This window comes from Gossypium hirsutum, chromosome D12, assembly GCF_007990345.1.
Source record: "Gossypium hirsutum isolate 1008001.06 chromosome D12, Gossypium_hirsutum_v2.1, whole genome shotgun sequence".
NCBI lineage: Eukaryota > Viridiplantae > Streptophyta > Magnoliopsida > Malvales > Malvaceae > Gossypium > Gossypium hirsutum.
The window spans coordinates 48,692,751-48,716,603 of record NC_053448.1 but is presented as its reverse complement, the minus strand read 5'-3'; the positions used below and the strand labels follow the sequence as shown (position 1 = coordinate 48,716,603).

General features: G+C 34.2%; 1 protein-coding gene across 1 annotated transcript; it reads right to left on the bottom strand.

Moving 5' to 3' along the window:
- Positions 1 to 21,421: 21,421 nt before the first annotated feature.
- LOC107946285 (HMG-Y-related protein B) lies at positions 21,422 to 22,844 on the bottom strand. Its single transcript, XM_016880543.2, has 2 exons — positions 22,269 to 22,844; positions 21,422 to 22,168 (listed from the first exon to the last, which is right to left on the bottom strand). Exons 1-2 carry the CDS (start codon positions 22,344 to 22,346, stop codon positions 21,698 to 21,700), a joined length of 549 nt encoding a protein of 182 aa, XP_016736032.1. The 5' UTR covers positions 22,347 to 22,844; the 3' UTR covers positions 21,422 to 21,697.
- Between the last annotated feature and the right edge of the window lie 1,009 nt (positions 22,845 to 23,853).

Genomic DNA, 23,853 nt, shown 5'->3' with positions numbered 1-23,853 from the left:
ATTATGATGTTTGGAGATTATATAGATAATTAATTGGTGTGATAATTATAATATGTTGAATAGATTCATTTTGACTGCGTTTATAAATGTAGTTTTCTTAAAATCGTCAATGTAACCCTTTAGACTTGGTTTGGACGTATAGGTCGAGTTTAGGGTGTTACATTTAGTTGTATCAGAGCCAAATTAGTCAACACACGAACTGTGTTTGGGCTCATAATGTGAGATAAAGAGTAGTTAAACGAAAATATGATATCCGAATTAATATGAAAACTAAAATATTATTAAATGACCAAGCCTCCGACGCCGAACCTGTAAGTATTTCTATTATGTTATAATGGCTAATTGAAACATTGTATTACATAAACTGCTATCTGGTTAAATGGGTAGATCTGAACTAGCGAGATTATTCTGTTGGAAGCTTAAATTGATCTGCACACTCTGACATTATAGATAGATTGGTAAAATGAGTTCACGCCGTAGTCATGGATATGGAACTCGTGGGCGTCAAGGATGCCGAAAAGGAGCTCAAGCGGAGTCATCCTCTATGGGTAGTATGCCCAACTTAGAGACCAGCGAAACAATTGGTACTCTTACTCTTGAAACGGGGTCCTAGACTCTGACGATTGGGGAAAACGCACTGTCTCAAGCCATGATTTGGACATTAGATAGGGTTGCTAAGACCCATTCTATATCTGGAGGTCATGGGACGGTTATTGAACAACTCCGATCGAAGGGATAAATTATTTAGGGGTGTCATTGGAGTCACCCCTACTGTTATTGAGTATTGGCTCGAAGCTACCGAGCGTATCATAACCGATAATGATTGCACTCTCACTCAGAAATTGAGGGGTATTGTGTCTCTACTTCAGGATGAGGCTTATAAGTGGTGGCTAACGGTTGAGCAAGGTGCTCAGCCCAAAAAAGTTAACTAGGATTATTTCAAGAATGCCTTCCAGAGCAAGTATGCGGATGCGAGTTATGCAGAGGCCCGCCAACCTAAGTTTATGAGACTAGTTTAGGGAGATCGACCTGTGGCTGAATATGAAGTTGTATTCCTGCGACTAAGTAGATATGCATGAGCATTGGTAGCATCTAACGATGATAAATGCGTGAGATTTAGGGGAGGATTGCAATATGATTGTGGGTTCTAATAGCTCTTCAGAGAGAGGGGTTTTTACGGTTCTGGTTGATAAAGAAAAGATAATGCAAGAGGTAAAGCCTAATGAGCATGAGCGATGTGACCACAAGAGGGATTAGATTAAGATTAATGGGGATTCGGGTCCCTCTGGTTCTAGATAGTACCCTAAGAAATGGGCGAGATTTGATAGGCCCCCGAGGCCCAAGATTCAACTCTATAGTAATTATGGGAAATGCCATCCAGATGACTGCTGGAAGAAGTTAGAATTGTGCCTTCGTTGCGGGTCGATGAAGCATCGGGTTAGGGATTATCCTTGTCAACCAAATCAGGTGCAAGTTAAAACACAGACTTCGGCTTCGGGTTCTGTACAGCCTCCAAGAGTGGTTCAGTAACCACTTAGGGGTCGTGGTACTAGTAGACGGGTAATGGTTTGGGGAAAGAACAAAGAGCACTGGTAGAGGTATCGGTTAGACTGAGCCTCAATAGACGACACCGATTTATGCGACAAGATGCTGTGAGGATAGTGATGATGTCGACGTCATAATAGGTATATTTATTCATTTTTTTTTGTACTATGCTCTCATTGATATTGGATCTACTCACTCGTATATAGCTAGTGTTGTTTCTGCAAGTCTAGGTATAACTGCTGAAAAAACTGCTAGAGAGTTTTCTATGATTAGTCATTTGGGTCAGTTAGTTCGAGTTGATAGATTTGGATGCAAATTAAAAGGGTCAATAGTAATTAAGTAAATAAATGAACTTTAATTAAAACAAAAGCCAAAAATCCTATCATCTTCTTGAATTTTATTTTCTATAGCCGAAACACCATAGCTAAGAATTTTCTTTTCAATGGGTTTTGAGTTCGAATACCTGTGCAAACAAGGGGTGTTATTTTGCTGCTTGTTCCGTGTGTGAGTTTGTGTTGGACTAAAATTTTGATAGTAAAGTGGTTAAGAAGAATTCAAATTAAGTGGTTGAGGGGTGGTGTGATCAGGTGGAGAGATTTGAGGATGGATTTTAGGAGAAAATCAAGCGATGAGGGGAGAGGGAATGTAGTGCCGGAAGTGGACTCTGTGGCACGCAAGAATTTGGCTAGAGGGGGCTTCTCATTTTTTTTGGTTTTGCTTTGTTGAGTTGTTTCCTTTGCCGAATATTACTTCTCCCCGTCCATTAAGTTTATCAAATTTTAATTCTCTCCATTCATTGCGTTTGCCGAAAACCTCTTCTTCCCATTCATTGAGTTGGCCGAATATTCTTTTTTGTCTCCTTCGATTTATTTCCCTCTTCTCCCCTAAACCGATCCTCCTCTTCACTTCTTCTTGTGTTGTGCTGTTGATTACCAGTTCTGACCACTGCTGAAACCTTTCCTTTTCTTCCACCGATTGACTCTACTCTTTTCTTTTCGCTTTAAATCGAGGGTGAAGGGTTGTCCTAGTGTTGAATCCTTTCAGTATTTGATTCTTTTGCTCTCTTTCGGTAAGTTCTTTAAACAAATCAATATTTCTTTCTTCTTCTGCCTTTAGTAATATCTGATAGCAATTGTATGGCAGTTAAGGAAGGATTCAAGGATTCCTAATCAATCACTGAAGACTAGATTCGTGGAAATGATCATGGTTCGATCAAAGGTAACGCTACTCTATTCTATGAATGGGCTGTAGATTTCGAGTTTCTTGTTAACTGTAAAGTAGGATTGATGGTAGTGTTTGATTGGCCAAATGTAGGTTGGTGGGTGCTTAAGCGACTGCACGTGACGAATAGAAACAAGATGTGTAAACACCCCACTATAACTGTAGAACGGCAAAAGTCGAAAAGCGAGAAATACGGTAATTGAGACCACACAAGCGTGCGATCGTTCATGTAGTAAGCCAAACCCGTGAATCATGGGCGATAGACTATAGAGGCCTTTATGAGCATTTTTATGGGCTGAGGTCGTAATGGGTCACGTTGGGTCGAAATAGGCCGTGTGGGCTCAATAGGCTCGTAGGCCCCATACGGATAAAATCTACGATTTGTGGCAAATATTGGACTGGGCTATGTAGATCTCATAGTCATGGCAAAATTTGAGCTAAACGGACCGCTCGAGCGTGTGGGCCGACTTGGGCCGAGTAATAGGCCTTGGGCCCATTTACATTGTTATGACCATTTAGGTTACCTGAGTCGCTCAAGGCGACTGCGGACCTTTCGAGAGGTCGATATCTGCACTGAGACCCCAAAATAGGTAAAATGACTGAAATACCCACATAGAGTAAAATAACCAAAATACCCTTATAGGGTGAAATGATCGAAATACCCCCATAGGGTAGAATGACCGAAATACCCTCATAGGGTAAAATTACTGAAATAGCCCATAGGGTAAAATGATTGAAATACCCCCATAGGGTAAAATAACCGAAATACCCCCATATGGTAGAGTGGCTGAAATACCTCTGTATGGTAGAATGACTGAAATACCCCCATAGGGTAAAATGATCGAAATATCCCCATAGGGTAAAATAACCGAAATACCCCCATAGGGTAGAATGATCGAAATACAACCATAGGGTCAAATGACTGTTATCACCTTATGTTATGTATGACTGATTTGCTCTATGGTATGTATGACTATGATTGAGCATGACATTTTGCATACACTTATGATATTATGTCACGATAAATTGCATAGGGATGGATTGTTATATTTGGAGGAAGTGTACCGTACTGATAGGGTTACACGGGTCGTCCAAGACGACTGTGGACCTATTGGTCGCTATATGCCGTTTATTTTACTGGCAACATTACTGCAATACTGTTTAGTGCCGCAACTGGTATTAATCTTGATGTATCTGGCTAGGTGGGTCGATTTTATCCCGACATGGTGTTTGGCGGGACAGAATGGTGTGTAGAGGCTGGATTGGGTAGGATTTCTAATTGCATATCTGCACTGATTAATGATTTTGTACTGTTACTGCATCGATTTATGATATTACATACTGTTTACTACATGACTGATATTTGTTACTGTTATGGGCCAAGGCCCCACTGATACTATTACTGAAATTGGGCAAAGGCCCTACTGATTACTGGCATTGTGATGGGCTCAAGCCCAATCGTTTACTGTTACGGGAAAGGGATTAAGCCACACTGAACTGGACTGTTACAGTAACGGGCTCAGACCCAAACTGTATTTATCTACTGTTTAATTGACTGTTTGCTTGCTAGGGGATTACACACATAGTTTTCATAAACTCGCCCCTATGTTTAACTGTACAGGTAATCCAAAATTGTAGGCGGATCAGTGCTACGAGGGACTCGATGATGGCCACACAACCGCATCAGCTTTCGTTTTTAGCCTTTGATTTATAAGTAACTGAATTTGGGTATTTTTATGTAAAAATGCCTCTTTAAAGTTATAAACTTTAAATTGGGGTTTTTATTTATTTAGTTTGATATAAACTGCTAGTTGTAGAAAAAGCCAGGTTTTCAAAAGGTAACTGTTTTCAAAGACACCACGTTTTCGCAACATTTCTAAAAAAAAAAAAAACTTCCGTAATAAATGAGATATTGGAAAATTTATAACGTTTTAAAAGTTTTTAGCTTTTAATGATGCACACTTCGAAATGAACAACCCGTTTTGGAATCACCGTTTAATAACAAAATGATTAATTGATTTTAAAGATTTCAACGACAACAAGTTTTGCGTTAAACACCTCAATGTGACACCGCCAGATTCAGCCATAACTCCTAGGTCGGGTTTCGGGTGTTACATGGTGTATGTTTGCATGATGCATGGTTGTGGTTGAATGAGTATAAGAAATGGTAAGTCTTGACATAGACTATGGTATAGCGCTTGAGTGATTGCTAATCACTAGGACATATACTTGTGAATTGAAATGCTAGCTTAATTAGTTTAATGTTATGTATTTGAATTGTGGTGTTAATGGTGGCTCATTGGTTAGGCACATAGGTTTTTGACATGGTTTGAGTGTTCTTGATTGTGGTTTGAAGGCTGGTATGCACGTACTTTTAGTCTATTTAGGCACCTAAGCATTTGGGAGTGAAAATGGCATGATTTTAACTAATTTTTTTAATGCACACGGCCAAGGGCACGGACTGCCGCACGGCTGTGCACCAAACATGAGAAACCCACGCGGGCGTATGCCCCTATTGTGTTAGGTGCAAGGTTCACACAAGCTGGCACACTGCCTGCGACACCGCTGTGTGACGCAAGTTAGTGAACTCCTCAACCTAAGTACACGTGCATGTGGAGTAGCCAAACGGGCGTGTAAAATGGACACACGATTATGTTTGAGCCACACAATCTGGCGCACTGACGTGTGGCATCGATAGTGCCCAATTTCAGCTTTTGTTGTTCACTATTTTTTGGGTTTCTTGTTACACGCTTGGTCTGATTTTGAAGTAATTCAAAGGATGAAAATCTCATTACTCTCGATAACAACAACCCACAGTAATTCAAAGGATGAGGAATACTCACTGCCTCGCAAATCTCCCTAAATCAACAGTAAAACGAATTTGAACAAGAAAAAACTCCAAACGAAACTGATTAAATGGAAGGCCACAAGGAGAATCCCAAAATTAATCTTGAATTTTGTTCGCAGAGGAAGGAAAACAAAAACGAGGAGTGAAGGAACAAGAAAAACAAAAGAAGTGCCAAAAAAGAAGAAGAACATGGGAAAAATGAAGTTCATTTTTAAGGTTACCAAAAAAAATAAAAATAAAAGAAACTAAGATAATCCCAACAATTCTATCCCACAACCTGATAACTACCCAATATTTGATTTTCAATCTAATTCCACCCCATGCACCCTTGACCGAAAATTGCAAAAACTAAACCTTTTTTGCTCACACCAAGATTTGAACCTAAGGCCTCAGTCATAGATTTGAGACCTTTAACCACTGAAGCAAATATTAACTTATGATAAAATATAACAAATCAAATACTTGAATTTTTGGGACGTCACAAAAACATGCTTACTTGGACATCAAGCAACTCATTTACCATTAATTAAAGCTATTCGAAACACAATTAAATGAGCCTAAAACATGCCAAAATCATCCAACCTAAATGCTTAACCAATGTGTTCTCATTGAAATCACAATTCAATATCCAAAACAAATACATATTTACACTACTCAATGGCAATCAAGTTCACACACCATACCTAAAGCATACATTAAACTTGCCATGTTTCAATACCAAGCCATTATGAAACTTGAATCAAATAGCCAAATATAAGTTCACAAAGACATATTGATGTCATACCATAGGCAAACACACAAACACACTAATACCAAATTTAAACAGTTTTACATCAATCTCATACATATACCATTAGAAATAAGTATTCAAAACATATATCAAAACACACCTATTACATGTCATATAACCCAAAGGTAAACATTCAAAATCTACCGATAGATATCTGGATAGTGCAATCTTCATGTTGATCCGATCGTCCGATTTCACCAAATGTTATCTACAAAGAAACAGAAAGATGACACGACTAAGCTTAAATTGAACTTAAAAAGTTCAACGGTTGAAACGATAAAATTTACCTTATAAACGTATCAATTATACATTAGCAATATTAATAATCAATAATCATGTCATCCACAATCATTCAATAGATGAGTTTATATGTATGTACGAGTTTCATAATCCATTAAATCACACGATATCATTTGATATCAAGTCACGATAATATTAGAAAAATCATACAAACATTCCATAATTCCATAACAAGTCATCTACCATTAGGAATTCGCCCGATGAACGATAAAACTGATACGGATACGCGGTTAACTATCCAAAACACATCAAAATGCTGAAACGAGCTAAACCAACAGAGAACACACCTAGGCACCAAATGTCTAGCCCGTAGGCTAACATCCCTCCAAAACACACCTAGGCACCAAGTGCCAAGCCCGACGACTTTACATCCACCCTCGGTAACACAACAAAATCACTATAATATATCACGGTAGTCTGCAAAAAATGTTGTACTCTAGTATATTCAGTGGACAGTAACAAGTCAAGAATCATCATCTCATTACAAGTCAATCCCATACAACGCGCAATGTAACCTAATGGCATGCCAATTGTACCTTATCTTATGTTCATCCGGGTTCAATACAAGTAATCGCATAATATTTTACAAATCAATTACATTTCTCACATTAAATTAACTTTATGATTATAACATTATATATATATATATGAATATTCAACAAATCATAACTTACCTAGGCTAAACTATAGAGACAGTGAAGGTTCAGGGACTACTCAACAACTTTCCCTTTTTCCTCGATTATCTACTTGTTCTTGATCTATAAAATAACTTTTTTATATTTATTAACCTCAATTTCATATAATATTCACTTTAGTACAAATGATTTCCTATTTACAATTTTTTCCTTAAACTTTTACATTTCTCTCAATTTAGTCCCTAAACCCAAAATTCCAAATTTATCAAAATGTCATAATTTGTCATGCTAACCGTATTTTCATTTATACAACTATAGCCCATAATTATTCCAAATTCACAAGAATTACCTGTCAATTTTAATATTTTATCAATTGAGTCTTTAACTAAAAACTAACTAAATTTCCTTTACAAAATAATCCTAAACAACAATCAAGATCATAAATCTTTCATCCAACATAAAAAAAATTAAAATTCATTAATGGCAAAATCTAAAATCTTTAACAATTTCAAAAACAAAGATACAAGTTAGCTAGATCTAGTTACAATGATTTCAAAAACGTAAAATTCATGAAAAACGGATGTTAAAAACACTTACATGCAAAGTAAAATGGAAAACTGAAGCTCCTTTCTTCTCCCAACAATGGTATTCAATTTTCAAGCCAAAATACCATAAAGATTATGACAATTTCTTTTATTTTCTTTTGTTTTAAATCGAAATTAATTACAAAAATGCCATTACCACATATTTTAATTCATTTCCATTTAGGTACCATTAGAGGTGATCATGGGTTGGGTTACCTGGCCCGGCTCGATGGCCCGCCCAAAAAATGAGAGGGTTCGGATAAAAATATAGGCCCGAAATATGGGTTTGGGCAAAAAAAGAGGCCCGTTTAGAAAATGGGCTGGGCCTTGGGTAAAATTTTTATGGCCCGGCCCGAATTATATATTAAATATATATATTTTTTATTTTTAATCAAATATATATTAAATATATACTTTTTTGGTGTTGTAAAATTTAATATGGGTTGGGCCGGGTCAGGCTCGGGCTTAGCAATTTTCTTTTCGGGCCGGGCTTAGACAAATTTTTAGGCCCATATTTTGGGCTGGGCTGGGCTCGGGCCTAGAAAACGAGCCTAAAATTTTGTCTAGGCCCGGCTCAGCCCGACCCATGATCACCTCTAGGTACCATCCCCTAACTAATGAAATGATTTCATTACCATATTAAGCCACTCTATTTTATTGAAATGCCCGATTGGCACTAAAACACTAATAGCAATTGACTTTTGCACTTTTTATGATTTAGTCTTTTTTAATTAATTAACAATCTAAACATTAAAATTTCTGAACCGAACCTTCACATATCAAAATAATAACTCTGTAAATATTTAATAAAAATATTTATAGTCTCAATTTACAGAAACGTGCTCTCAATACCTCATTTCGGAAAACCACTTGACTTACAGAACAAACCACTATACTAAACTATTTGTTCAATAAATTAAAATTTATCTAATCAAAGTTCAATATAAAATTATAATTGACTTGTATGAATTAAATAATAATTAATACGGACTTACTCTTTGAATTTGTGGTCTCAAAACTACTATTTCCGATATCACTGAAAAATAAGTTTTTACAACTTAATTTAACAATGATTCTCAAAAGTGGTTTTGAAAAAAAAACACTTTAAGGGAAAAGCTTAAATTTTTAGTTTCTAAAAAAAGTGCATTTGTGCCAATTTTTGACTTAGGAGAAGTACTTTTTCTGTCGAAAAGTAACTTGTTTAGGAATGTTTTTATGGTAAAAATATTTTTTGTCCTAAAAGTACTTCTTAAAAGCAATACTAAACATACCCTTAGAATTTCCTTGAGATGATTTGTTTTTTTATTTTAGTTTAATGCATATGCTTGCTAATTGGGTATTTTATCTATATTTGGACTTTTTCTATTTTCCGGTCAGATGATTGATTTGTTTTAGTTGGATATTTTACATCACTTTTTGTATATTATATGTTGTATTTTAGAGTGTGTTTGATAAATAGTGTTAAAAAAATTGAATATTGGATTTTCACTATTAAATTTTATAAATACTAAATTTATATTAAAAAATTCTTTGATAAATTAATAAATATAAGTATTAAATATAATTATATTATTTTATAAAAGTTTGATTTTAAAATATCATTTACTTTTTAATTTTAATCTTAATCTTATTTGTCCATTTTATTAAATGTTCTTTATGTTTCTCTTCCAAATTGCTTTGATTTTCAAATAGGAGTTCACTTAGTATTTTGTGCTTTCATTTGTATTCATCCTTTTTTATATATCAAAAGGGGCCTTTTTTACAGTAATAATATAAAATAAAAAATTATATATCAAATTAGTATGTCACTCATATTATATACCAAAATGGTATACAACAGGCAGTGGAGAGTGGTGCATAGGCGATATCATCCTTTTTTTTAGAAATTAATTCTTTAATATTTAAAAATAATAATAATTTTATATTAGTTGTGCCTTATTGGTAGGCAGTACCACAAAAAAAAGGGTTTCGAGTTTAGTATATGCCCACATAGAAATACCGGAATGGTATATAGCGGTGGTGCCATATCAGTAGGCGGTACCAGTATATGCGCCTATCTGATAGAAAAGGGTTTCGAGTTTAGTATATGCCCTATCTGATAGGCGGCGCCAATGACCCCTCTTTGATAGGTGGAACCAATAAAGCAGATTTGGGGTCCTTTTAATGGTCCCTAATGAAGAAGAGAAGTAGTTTAACAAAAGAAAAAGAAAAAAAAAAGATAGTAGAAGAGAAGAAAGAAGAAAGGGAGAAGAAAAAAAAAGGATAATGCATTTTTGTTTTTGTTTTTTAAATAGACTGGATTATGATGATGATAAATTATTTTGTTAGTATTGTGTAGTTTGTTTATTGTTGTTTTTATGTTGTTTTTAATTTATTTTAAAGTTATTTTGTTAGTAACTATTATAAATTATTTGTTTAGTTTAATGTTTATTGTGATTTGTTCGGTTATAAATATAAATTTTTATTAATTTTTAATTTATTTTAAACTTATTTTGTTTGTAATTTTTGTGATTAGGTTAATTTTTTGTTTAGTTTAATGTTTATTGTGATTTGTTAGGTTATGAATGTAATTTTTTTATTAGTTTTTAATTAATTTTTAATTAATTTTGTGTAACAGCCTAATTTTCAGTGGTGTCGGAAATAGTGGTTCAAGACCACTCAATCCGACAAGTGAGTTTGAAAATTTTATTATTTAGTATTTACGAGTCAAATATGGAATTAGAAAATTTTTTGGAATTAATAATTTGTGTTTCACAAGGATTTATTAGGTTAATTGGTTTCAAAAACGAGGTATCGAGACCTCGATTTTATAAACCGAGTCGTAAATATTTACGGAGGGTAATTAAGGTAGTATTAAAGTTTCGTTAGAAAATTTTAATGCTTTGATAGTTAATTTAGTAAAAAGGATTAAATTCAAAAAGGTGCAAAACTTGCTAATCAAAGAAATAGTGATCAAATGGCTTGAAAATTTAATAAGGGAGCACTTAATGAGTAATTATGCCCAAAATAAATTAGTGGGGCGGTAGGTAAGAAATAACAAATAATTGGAATGGATGGTAAAATTGTAAATTATAGGAAATTAAATTTAGAAATTGAAATTACAAGAGAATTCTAGACATTTTCTCTTCAAAACTTCAGCAAAACGCCATAGGAGGGTTTCTTAAGCTGATTTTCATATTTTTGCTCCAAGTGAGATCAATTCTTGTCCTTTTCTTGTAAATTTTTGTGTTTCTAAGACTTTTACAATTAGGTCCAAGTATTTATGTAATTAGTTTTTGATTTTATGGGTAATTTTAAAAGTTTCCATTGATGAGTGCTAGATGTTTGTGATGAATTAACATGGATTTAGAGTTTTAATTTTATTAGATGATGATTTTATCAAGTGTTTTCAATAGAAATTGATTTTATGACTAAATTCTGAAAAGATTAAATATTAGGGTTTGATATTAAAATTCTGTTGATCAAAGGTTGTATGATTGTTTGGAATATTTAGATAAAATTGTCATTTGAGAAAATTAGCTCATTTGATAGGGTAATTGGTGAAGGACTAAATTGTAAAATTATACAAGTTGGGGTAATTGTGTAATTTTTAAAATTGGAGGGTATTAATTGTGAAGTGAATTAGAATTGAAATATATGCTACTGAATGAATAATTTTATATTTTAGATCAAGAGCCAGTAGATAATCGTGAAAAAGGGAAATTAGCAAAATAGTCCTTGAACTATTACAAATTTCATAATTTTACCCAAGTAAGTTCGTATGGTTAAACTTTAATATTATATATTAGATTTATGAATGCTATATTGTATTTATTCACATCATTTGTTGAAATGGAACGCGAGATTGAGTACAGTCGTTCAGTACAAATGAGGAATTGACGGCAAATTACCCAAGTAAACCGAGGTTCAACTTTTGTTGCGAACTTCCGTGTTTACTTTCCGTTTAGCTCTCTTGAGCTTTAGTTAACTCATATGAGTTTTCGTTTAACCCTAATGGGTTTCTGTTTAGTTATTTTGAGCTTCAGTTTAACCCTTATGGGCTTTCGTTCAGCTCTTATGAGCTTCCGTTCAACCTTTATAGGTTTCTGTTTAGCACTTATGTGTTTCTCTGTAGCCTTCGAGCTCCTGAATACGATGTACTCATATCTGTAAGGCGTTCTCCGATTTTACAAGGGTTGGTAAGTGACATGGAATTAATGTCCGAAGATTTAAAGTTATTATTGATATCAATCTGAAATAAATGAATTCATCGATTGAAGTTGTGGTTGGCAGGAATAGTATATTGAATGATTTACTTAACAGAATTATTATAGTATGTTCAGTAAGATTTAAGTTTAAAAGCCAACGAACTTGTTTGTTTAATGTCTTTGTAGATTAACATGAGATCGGGGGATCGGATCAACACATCAGGCCACACTATCCAACTTATTCCGGTAGATTTTGTAATATATATTATGATTTATATGGCATGTATAGAGATTGAAATGGTTGTGTAAATGTCAATAATTACCTTTTATTTATGTTTCAAGTTAACTTATATATGAATGGTTTTATCATGTTTAGTATAGCATTAGTGTGGTTAATGGATGGATAGTTCTTAGGCTTAGTAATGAACAAATTGGTAAAACCTGTTGATATAAGAAGTTACATGTGTGAATTGATTTATGTTCTAATTAGAATGTTAGAATATATGTGATAATATGACCGTATTAAAGTTAGGAATTGGTTGTTTTAGAGATCTTGTTATGGCCTATATGAATGAAATTTGAGGTGTGTAGGTTGAAGTCAAGAATGGGTGAGAAAAGAGGCCATAAAATGGCTAATTTTCATCCATAGGGGTAGAGACACGGGCCTGCACATGGGAATGTGGTCTGGTCATGTATCCCTTACACCTAATTTTTGAAAAATAAATTGTCCACACGGCCTAGCACATGGGCATGTGGCTGGCCGTGCGACCCAAGTCAGAGTTACACGGGTATGGACACGGGCTGAGACACGGCCGTGTGCCTCACACTGAATGCCCACACGGCCGAAGACACAGGCGTGTCAATGGTCATGTGAGCCACACAGCCTGGCCACACGGGCGTGTGCCCCCTGTACCTAGGAAAATTTTTGAAATTTCACGAAAATTTCTCTGAGTTTCTAATTTAGCCCCGATTTGTTTCAAACACATAAATTAGGCCTCGAGGGTCCATTTAAGGGACAATATGATTGAATATGATTGATTTCATATATAAATAGTAAATTTCATGAATTAACCGTATTTGTTCTGTAAACTCCAGTAATGCTTCGTAACTCTATTCCAGCGACGGATATGGATTAGGGGTGTTACATTTTGTTAGTAATTTTTGTGACTAGGTTAATTGTTTATTTAGTTTAATGTTTATTGTTTATTGTTAGGTTATGAATGTAATCTTTTATTATTTTAAAGTTATTTTGTTAGTTACTATTATAGATTAATTGTTAGTTAGTAATGACACCAAAGGAAAATAGATAAATACTGAAATCCGAAAAAAGTTATTTTTTGTCAAAGATATTGGTAGAAATGGCAGTAAATCTGATATTACCTAATGAGATAACAAGTTCAGCATAAAGAGAGAAAGTTGATAACATAATGAGAGAATTGCAAGATTATAGAATGAAACCAGAAGAAGGCATCGTTCAACACCTTATTACCATAAATCAAAAGATACAAGAAGTGTTATGGAAGTGTCATGAACTGATTAAAAAGAAAAAAGTGCAATATTTGAACCTTAGATGGACATTAATAGAACACGGGTATCAAATCATTTTAGACCAACTTTGGAAGACATTAGTACCACAAACCTATTGGAATATAGTTACATACTTTGTGAAGTTTATAATCTCTTATGAAGCAAGGAAAATAGCGAGAGAAAGTGTAGGTTCTCGAAAGTTGACTCAGAATAAAAATGTCTTTGACCTACCATGGATAGATAAATTAGTTGTTAGGAAAATACCAAAAGAATTTATAAATTCGATTCCCGTTATAAAGATTAAAGAGGAAGAAGATCCCGAGGAATTTCCATATTGGATTGTAAAAGATGAATTTGAAAAGAATTCAAAATTTTATATAAAGAATTTCCCGGAGGAAGATACAGAATCGTAGATGGAAGAAAACCTAGAAATTAGTTTAAGTGATTAAATGTAAAGATAATGTAAACGTTAGAGAGTAGAGAATATGAAAAAAATGAGTAAATGTGGTTGTACATGTACAAAATGATAACTAAAAAAATCTGAGCTTATAAATGAAAAGTTTTGCATATTGACATAATTTTGGTCCTTTTTTCATTAAATCTTTTATTGAAGTAATTTTTTGCTGTTTGAAATTGTTTTGAGAATTTTCATTTTTTTAACAGATTTAGTATTAAATATGGATAATCAATTCTTCCTATGCCTTTATTTCGATGGGGTAATTTTGACAACAACAGTTGGATGTATATTTGAATGTTGCCAACAAATAACAATGAGATTTAATAGAAATGTCTCATTTGATAATATGAAGGAAATGATTAGTGTAAAAATTGTTAGACATTGTGAGAGAAGGATCTCGAAACTTTTCTACAAGTTTTCAGTTTCGACAAATCCCATCAAATTCACTAAGATGAAACTTGTACACGATAAAAACGTGGAGACAAGAGTCGCTCTTTATTGTGGGAATCGAATGGACCAAAATGCACTAATGAACTGGCTGGTATGGAGCCAACTGAAGATCTCACTCCACTAAGTGAATAATATAAAGCTCAAGAGACGTGTATGGTGGTTTTGATATCATATGTTGATAGTCAATCAACTGTACACGGGATTGACATCGATCTTAATTCTGCATCCGAAACTGATGTGGTTGATGATGATGGATGTGATAGTAGTGATGCTTCTAATCATGAGGTTGATTGTGATAGTGATCCCGATGTGGACGAGGTCTCAAATGATATTAACGATGAAGGCTCGAATGATGATGAAAACGTTAACATGTCTTTAGTCAGGAACTAAATTCGACCTATTGTGATACACAATAATCCTGGGGCTCACATGTCGCTCATAGACCCAGATGGATAGCACGCAGCCGAGTTCCTGGAGTACCCTAAAATACTACATGTTCACTGGCTATCCGTAGATTCTGATCCTAAGAAGTTGTTCGTAGGCCAGAGATTCAAAATTAAGAAATATTTTGTATTTCCCATTAAGCGGTATAACATGAATGTGTAGTGGATTACAAAGTTACCGTGTCTAAACCGACATTATATATATGGAAGTGTTAGAGGTCGACGTAAGGCTGCAATTGGCAGGTACGAGCTGCATTTATCCAAAAGTCGCAGATGTGGGAGATACAAAAATTTGTTAGACCTCACACGTGCATCATGCCAGTGGTGAATGACATGCCAACCATTAAAGTTTCGGTACAGATTTCTGAAATGTAGACACGATTCCAGTATTGAGTATCATACCGAAAGGCATGGATAGCTAAACATCTAACAATTAAGCAATTGTACGGAGATTTCGATGCGTCATACAATGAGCTACAGGGATGGATAGCTGCTATGCAAAAGTACGTGTCTGAGACTGTAATTGAGTTGCAGACATGACCTTATTACAGCCCGGATAACCAACTACAACTAGGAAAAATAATTTTCCAATGGATATTCTGGACATTTGACCCATGCGTGCGCACATTTTCCCACTACAAGTCGTTTGTGTAAGTAGATGGAATCTGGCTATATGGTAAATATACACAAATCCTATTTCTTGTGGTTGCTCAAGACGGGAACAAGAATATGCTTCCAATAGTGTTTGCCATTGTGGATAAGGAAATTATGAAATTATGAAAATTCTTTCTTACGAACTTGCGGAGGTATATTATTAGTAACTATAATATTTGCATCATCCCCGATAGAGGGAAAGGATTAATTGCCGCCCTTATGCGTTCCAGTGTACCATGGAGATTTGTTTACTGTATCATGCACATTGCGGCTAACTTTCACCGAGATTCTAAGAATGCAGATTGGCGGAGACAAGTTGTGAGAATGGGTAAATGATGACCTTATCTTTTCAATATACATTTTAATGTTTTAGGGCGAGACTATAATTTCTTTTTTCTTAATACAAACACAACGTATGAGCTAGAGTCACACATTTTTTGGCAAAAGATGGCTCGACTTGAGAATGATATGGAGGGTGAAACGAACACACCTTTCTGATAGTGGTTGGGTACCATGGAGCCGTGGCAATGAGCTCAAAGTTTTGACGAGAGCTTTCGCTATGGTTATATGACCACCAACTTGGCGAAGGGGTTAACTCCATGTTGATGAAAACACGACATCTTTCGATTTCATCAATGTTCTCGACTACCTTCTATAGGTTGGATTTCGCTATAGTCATATGACCACAAACTTGGCTAAGGGGGTTAGCTCCGTGTTGATGAAAAAACGACATCTTCTGATTTTATCTATGTACGACATCTTCTAATTTTATCTATGTTCTCGGCTACATTCTACAGGTTGGCTACCTTGATGCTATGAACGGGACAGTAACAAGTCAACCAAATGAAGGTAGGACACGTGTTTCTTGAATATGTCAAGGATGCAATGGTTGCAAACTGTCGGATGGCGTGGTCGATGAATGTAAAAGTATACTCACGATATCTTAAAATGTTTCAAGTTACGGAGACCATCAATCGTCGACTGGTATACCACCTAGGTCCTACGGAGTTGATCTCCGGAATAGATAGTGCGATTGTAAGAGGTTCCAGACACTTCATTATCCCTGTGTGCTTGTCGTGACACCCTGTGTCAAAGTCTCACTCAATGTTGAACAATTTATCAATTAGGTGTACACCCTCAAACGCACGTTGTGTGTCTGGGAGAACGAGATCCCCGTCCTGCCTAACCTGTCTACGTGGTAGGTACCTCCAACGACTTTCGAGCTTATCCCAGACAAAGGATTTGCTTAGGAATTTGAAAGGTCGTCAACAATAATCTAAAATCCATAATGAAATTGACATTATGGAGAAACGGGAACCTTTATGGTGTATGCAGATTAGCTAGTTATAATCGGTGTAAATGTCCGCATTAAAACTACCATATTGGACAATCGTCACGATCGGGTAGGAGTTGAGCTAATGTACTCCAATGTATCTAATTTATATTACAAATTTTGTTCCTCGTTTTAATGTTGCAATTAATCTAATTTAAATTACAAAGTTTGTTCTATTTTTAATGTTGCAATGAATCTCAATTAAATAAATACAAAATTTTACTAAATTTTGTTGCAATTAATATAATTTGAATTACAAAATTTATATATTTTTTCATTTATATTTTTGTAGAATTAAATAAATACAAACTTAACTATTTAAATTGCAAAAACCCCTAAAATTGATGGTTTGATGGAATGGTCCTAGGGGTATATTTTTGCGGAGGTCGACATTCACGTTTCGAGTGATTGCAGCGATCAACATTCCTTTCACCCGCACATGGAGGTGTATGAAACATAGAAGAAAAATTATATGCCTCAAGTGCCATCGATGAACTTGAGCCGGGGGAAGTGGAGTATTGCGGTGGTAATGGGCTAAAAATATCAAACTCTAAAAGATATATGTGGCCTGAAGAGCTTGGGAAATAGTCATCGCACCCCAAGTCTTGATGATAAGAACTATCCCAATAGTGTAGCTCTGGCTCTGATTCTAGAGGCGGATGTAGAAAGGAATAGGAGGGTTTCCCAAGTCGTGTCATATGCAGAAGGACTATCATCGACCACCCACCAAATAAAGATGGTTTCCCCATCTCAGAGTACCACTGTATGTACTCTAACTAGGGTTGTAGATCCAAAGCACGATCCATCTAAGGTATCCACCCCAACTAGTTGTTTCACTCCGCAATATATTGTTCATCCACTACCGCCCAATTATTTTCATGTTTCCCCCTCTTGTTAATCTCGTAGATGTCCACCAACTGTATTGGCAGTGTCAGAATATACTGTATGCAACTAAACTGCCAGTGTACTCGATCCCCATGATACCACTCCACTATCTGAAAATTAATAATGGGTGCATTAATCCACCTTAGGTCTCTAGTAGACGTGGGCAAACGATGGAATAACCACCATAATTTTCAGATAGAATAGGGCATCCAGATGAACTACACAATTAATAACATTGTTATATTAACACAGGTCAAGTAAGATAAAATAATAAAATCTCATGAATATTAGAAAAACTTCCCCCTCTCCAGCATGATTCTCAATCATTAGACAGTATATCGGAACCGTGTATGACCTCCTAATACTCGGATAGTACTCCATCTACAAAAACAAATTGTTAGAATAATATCATCCGAAAAAAATGTCAAATAATTGTTATAATGAGTAAAAATTCATCACCTATTCACAAGTGGAAATATATATGATTGGTGACTAATTGATGCTAAGAATGGCATCCGGTACAGCACCCAAGACTACAACAATATTAGGCATCTGCCTATGTCCACGGCAGAAGGATTTATCGTCCGAAAAAGTTCACGATACAACGTAGCTAACACTATGGAGTCCCAACTATACAAATAAAAGTTATGCAAATCAGATAATAGGAGCAAGTACATCAACAGGACTTTGTTATTGTTGGCATCAAGCATGAGTACACCCCCTATAATGTGCATAATGTAAGATCGAACGGTGTACATCACCTTCCATTCAATGGCAGTACTCGGTAAATGCTCAAAATTGACCTTTAGCCTTAAAAACCTCAAACCCGTAAATTTCCCCTCACTTAGCGAACGTCCAAGTAAGTGCATTCCCGTCGAGGGGGAGCCCGAGTTGTAATGCAACATCCTGCAAAGTGATGGTGCACTCCCCATACGACAAATGAAATGCGTGAGTCTCTGTGCGTCATCGCTCCACCAAAGTAGATATTAAGTCGTATCGCAAATCAAAGATATGGATCAATGCTGCTGATCCGAATCCGGCTAACTCCAAGTATGGCAAGAGGTGTTCATCCGGCAAATAGCTTACACCATTCACACGACCCCTCAATGCACGGTACAAACCCTGACATTATTAAATTAGTGAAATAGTTAATATAACCTAATATAATTCTGTAAATGACGTGAGTAACAAATAACAATTTTATTACTATCTCATTAATAATTTTTTATATGTGATCATCATTATTAATCAAAGAATTCATTTGTTGCAAATCTACAATTAAAAAAAAGAATTCAATTAGTTTGTTGCAAAAAAAACACAGTACAATAGGTAAATAATTTGGATTTGAGCATTTTTATCCCAATAATAGGAGAAACAATATTACAATACAAAACTGAGACACCCTAACAATTTGTTGACAATAACAAATTTTGATAATTAATTTCTAGAGGGTCCATTTTCAATAATTATTAAAAACCCATTAATATTATACATACAGTAAATAATACGATAAATATAGTACAATAATAATATAATTACAACAAAAAAACTCATAAATTCCAATATTTTACCTACAGAAAATTTTTTATGTTAGTTTATAATAATAATAATATAATTAAAATAAACATAAAGTATCTAAACATAAAAAACATACGAATCAACAAAAAATAAAATAGAAATATGAATGTTTAGTTTCATTCAAACAACCTATAAAATTATATAAAAACAAATTTAATCAACATTTCAATAAATCAAAAAAATTGTCAAATAAATCAAAAACAAATAAAATTACATTCATAAAAAATAAAAATAAACACTAAACTAAACACAAACAATTTATAACCTAATCATAAACTACTAACAAAATAATTTTTTTAAAAAAAACCAAAAAAACTTACCTTCATAAAAATTAAAAATAAACACTAAATTAAACACAAACAATTTATAACCTAATCATAAATTACTAACAAAATAACTTTAAAATAATTTAAAAAAATGCATTCTTAAAAAATCACAATAAAACACTAAACTAAACACAAACAATTTATAACCTAATCATAAATACTAAAAAATAATTTTTAAAAATTTACATTCATAAAAAATCACAATAAAACACTAAACTAAACACAAACAATTTATAATAATTACTAACCAAAAAACTTTACAATAAATAAAAAAAACAACATAAAAAATAACTAATCCCATCTATTTAAATTTTTTTACTAATCCCTTTAGATTAAAAATAATAATTACTAACAAATATGCCTTCTTTTTTCTTTCTTCTTCTTCCTTTCCATTCTTTCTCTCTTTTTTTCTCCCTCTGCCGAATCTTCTCTACAAGGACGATAGTAAATAAGGTCCCCCATCTGCTACTGCCTCTTTCTTCTCATGCTTCAACAAGACTTAACACTACATTTGCAGTGCATTGTGTGGTTGACGGAAAGGACGTGCCATTGTCACCAGTGCCTCCTATCAGGGAGGCGTGACTGGTGCCACCAGTGAGTGTGGCACCACCTCCTTTTTTTTGTGGTACCTCCTACCAATAAGGCACCACTAATATAAAATTATTATTATTTAAATATTAAAAAATAATTTTCAAAAAAAAAAAGGAAAAGTAATGTTGTCTATGCACTACCTTCCATTACCTTTAGTATACTATTTTAATATATAATTTAACTGACATACCAATTTAATATATAATTTTATAATTTTACATTATTCCTATAAAAAGGCGAAAAAAGAATTCCCACCAAATTTTGCAGAGTTCACTAACGCTATAAGCAATGGCAACACAATTTTCTCAATCTTAGAACATTGCTCATAAGTTATAAAAAATATGAGTTTCAATCAACTCCATTTTCTATCCTTTATTGAAATTCAAGCAATTTGCTTCAATTTTTTTTCAAAACAATGTCTTCATGTTTTAAATAGGGGGAGTGCAACTTGAAAATAAAATTTGATTTAGGAGAGTTTACATCAATTTTTTCTTGAAAAAGGGAGAAATTATTAACTTTAATTTTTAAATTCTTTTATATAATAAAATAAATCCAAAGGTCCATAAATCAAATTCTTATATCATTCTAAAATTATTTTCAAACAGATTTTTAAAATTTTTAAAAATTTTACATAAAATGTAATTGCTTTTTAAAAATTAGCTCTTACAGTTTAATTTAACGTAGCATGATATAATATTATAAAATAATACTAAATGAAATTAGATATGAAAAACATAAAGGTAAAATTACTATGAAAATTCTTGTATCAGAAATTAAATTTCATTTTACCTTACTTTAAAAATAAACAAATTAACCCAATCTACCAAATAGTAAAACTTGCATAACTAAACAGTAACATGATATATCATATGTATCTCATACTAATATTTAATAATAACTATAAATAATTTTTTGACAAAATAAGTAATATATCTTCAATTTAAATAAAAATAAAATATAATTAACAATTTGATTTTGAAAAAAAGCGGGGGAAGAAAAAAAACAGACAAGTCACATCAAACCTGCCATAATTACCACAACAAATTAAAGTTTAGAGTCATCACCGGTTGACAGAGTAATAGGTTTACATGTAAATCACATATTGAAATTACAAAGAGTCGAACTCAAGTAAAATCTAAACCCTACACTAAATTCATTACAGTACTCCACCAAAAGTTAACTACAACAAAAAACCGAAAAAGCTAAAACGTCAATTAGCAGATAACTAAACCACACCTAAACAATTAAGGTTAAAAAAATATTAAACCTAACGCGGCTGGGGTAGGAGCAGTGACGGAATGAGTCCTTTTCTCCATTCTCTTTCGTTTATTAACTTGGCTACTTTACTGAAAACCCACCGACGGTAACACTTTGGGAGGTCGACCGCGGCCTCGCTTCACGCCGGGAGGAGGTGGAGGAGCGGCGGCGGTACCAGTCTTGGCCTTCTTAGTGGGGCGCCCACGCGGCCTTCCGGTGCTGACGGGTTTGGGCTTGGGGGGAGCCAATAAGTCCTTCGGCTTAGGCGGACGACCACGAGGTCTGGGAGGAGAGACGACGACGCCAGGTGGAAGAGGAACCTTGGGTTTAGGTGGACGTCCACGTCCACGCTTGGGTGGGGCATTGGGGTCGGGTTTCGAGTAATTGTTGTTCAACATAACAATTTGACCCATTTGTTTCATCTGGTTGAGGTGGTGGGAGAGGAGAGTGGTGTGAGACGCTGGGAGATCGGAGTGAGTGGAGTCGATGTGCTTGGCGATGGATGACATACTGGAGCCCTCTCTCTCATTCAATGCCTCTATGGCTTCCAGAATCATCTATCCAGTAAAATCAAAAAATTAAAAAAAAAAAAAAGAAAAGTGAACATCAAATGAAATGATCTGGAAAAGCCCAACAAAACAACGAAATGCAAACTACCTGAGGGTAGTCTGGAAGTGAAGAAGATTGTTGAGAAGGATTGAGGCCTTGAGTTCGACTAATTTCTTCGGTCGCCATTGAAATTTAGAGCTTTTTCTTTTAGCTTTCGTATTATTTAAGAGAAAGCGAAGAAGAGAGTGAGAGGAAGACGAAGTAGTGAACTGTTAATTGTTGATTTTGTTGAGAAGGCTTTAGGATTTAAAAGGGAAAACTTGGCTGTGAGATGAAGGAAAGGGAGAAGAACAATGGTAGGAGCTACAATCCAACGGCTAGGGATAGCTTATTGGGGGTGTTTATCCAACGGTATCCATTTATTTCATGCGACACTACGAGGATTGATGACGTGGATTCGGATTAATGAATTCCTTTTCTGCTTTGAATTCATCACATCAGTTACAATAATAAACTAAGGTTTTTTGTTTTTGATGCGTCGAAAGTGTACCACCGGCTGCGCAAAAGTAAAACAAAAAAGGGAAAGGAAGGGGAGGAGAGGAGAGCGGGGTTACAGATTTACTATGACGAATCAGAAAAGGCCATGTACAGGAGATCACAAGGGAGGATTTACATCAAAGGGTGAGAGCCTGATGATAATTGAGTACAACTGAGCTGTACCGATACTTTTATTAAAACTATAGATAAATTGCACATAGAAAGGTATAAGATTAATGAAAACAAAAGTTGAAAGACATCAAAAGCAAGACATAATGTATTAAATTAAAGAATGAACTAAATTATAAATATGAGAATTTTTGTGGTATAAGTATAAATATGGAAAAGTTGAAGTGAAAGGTCAATAGTGTAAATATTTTAAACGTAGAAAGATCTAGAAACTAAGGAAAATGGATTAATAAGGACTAAATTGAATAAGCGAAAAAAAAGAGCATCCTCCCATCTTTCCAACGTGAGTGAGGGGGAGAGAAGAAGAAAACTTTGCTTTCTTTATAATTTGATCCTTCTACCAAAAATCCACCATTTTCACCTAAAATTTCAAGGAATTTTCATAATCACCAAGAGAGAAAAGAGATAAGGAGACTATGGAGAACAAGAAAATCACCTTGGATTCAAGAAAATAGAAGTTGGATGAGAGAGAAAGTCAAGTTAAAGTTTGAAATCAATAGGATAAGGTAAGAATATCAAAATTTCAATATATATATATATCTTTAAGTTTAATATTATTGAAAAAGCATGGAAATGATGTTAAAGTAGAGTTTTTTTATATAAGACTTTATGTTTTTAATATGTTAGTGAAAGAAAATAAGAGGAAGTGATGGGTAATATTGTAGAGAAAGGAAAGGAGGGTGTTATAAACTTGGTTATCAACATTTTGCACCAAAACAATTTTGGACAGCAGCAGTAGTCTAACTTTAAAAATTCACCAAAAATTATATAAATTTAATTAGAAGTTAATTAAAACATGAAATTAAAGCCTATTGAGTCTAGTTTTACATAGAAGAAACGGTGTAATCAAAAGAATTTCATATTATGAGATATATGAATTTTTTTGAGACAAGGTCAGATTAATTTCGAGTTCCCCTGTTCTGACTTTAGAAAATCATCAAAAATTGTAAAAAAAAAAAGATTAGGG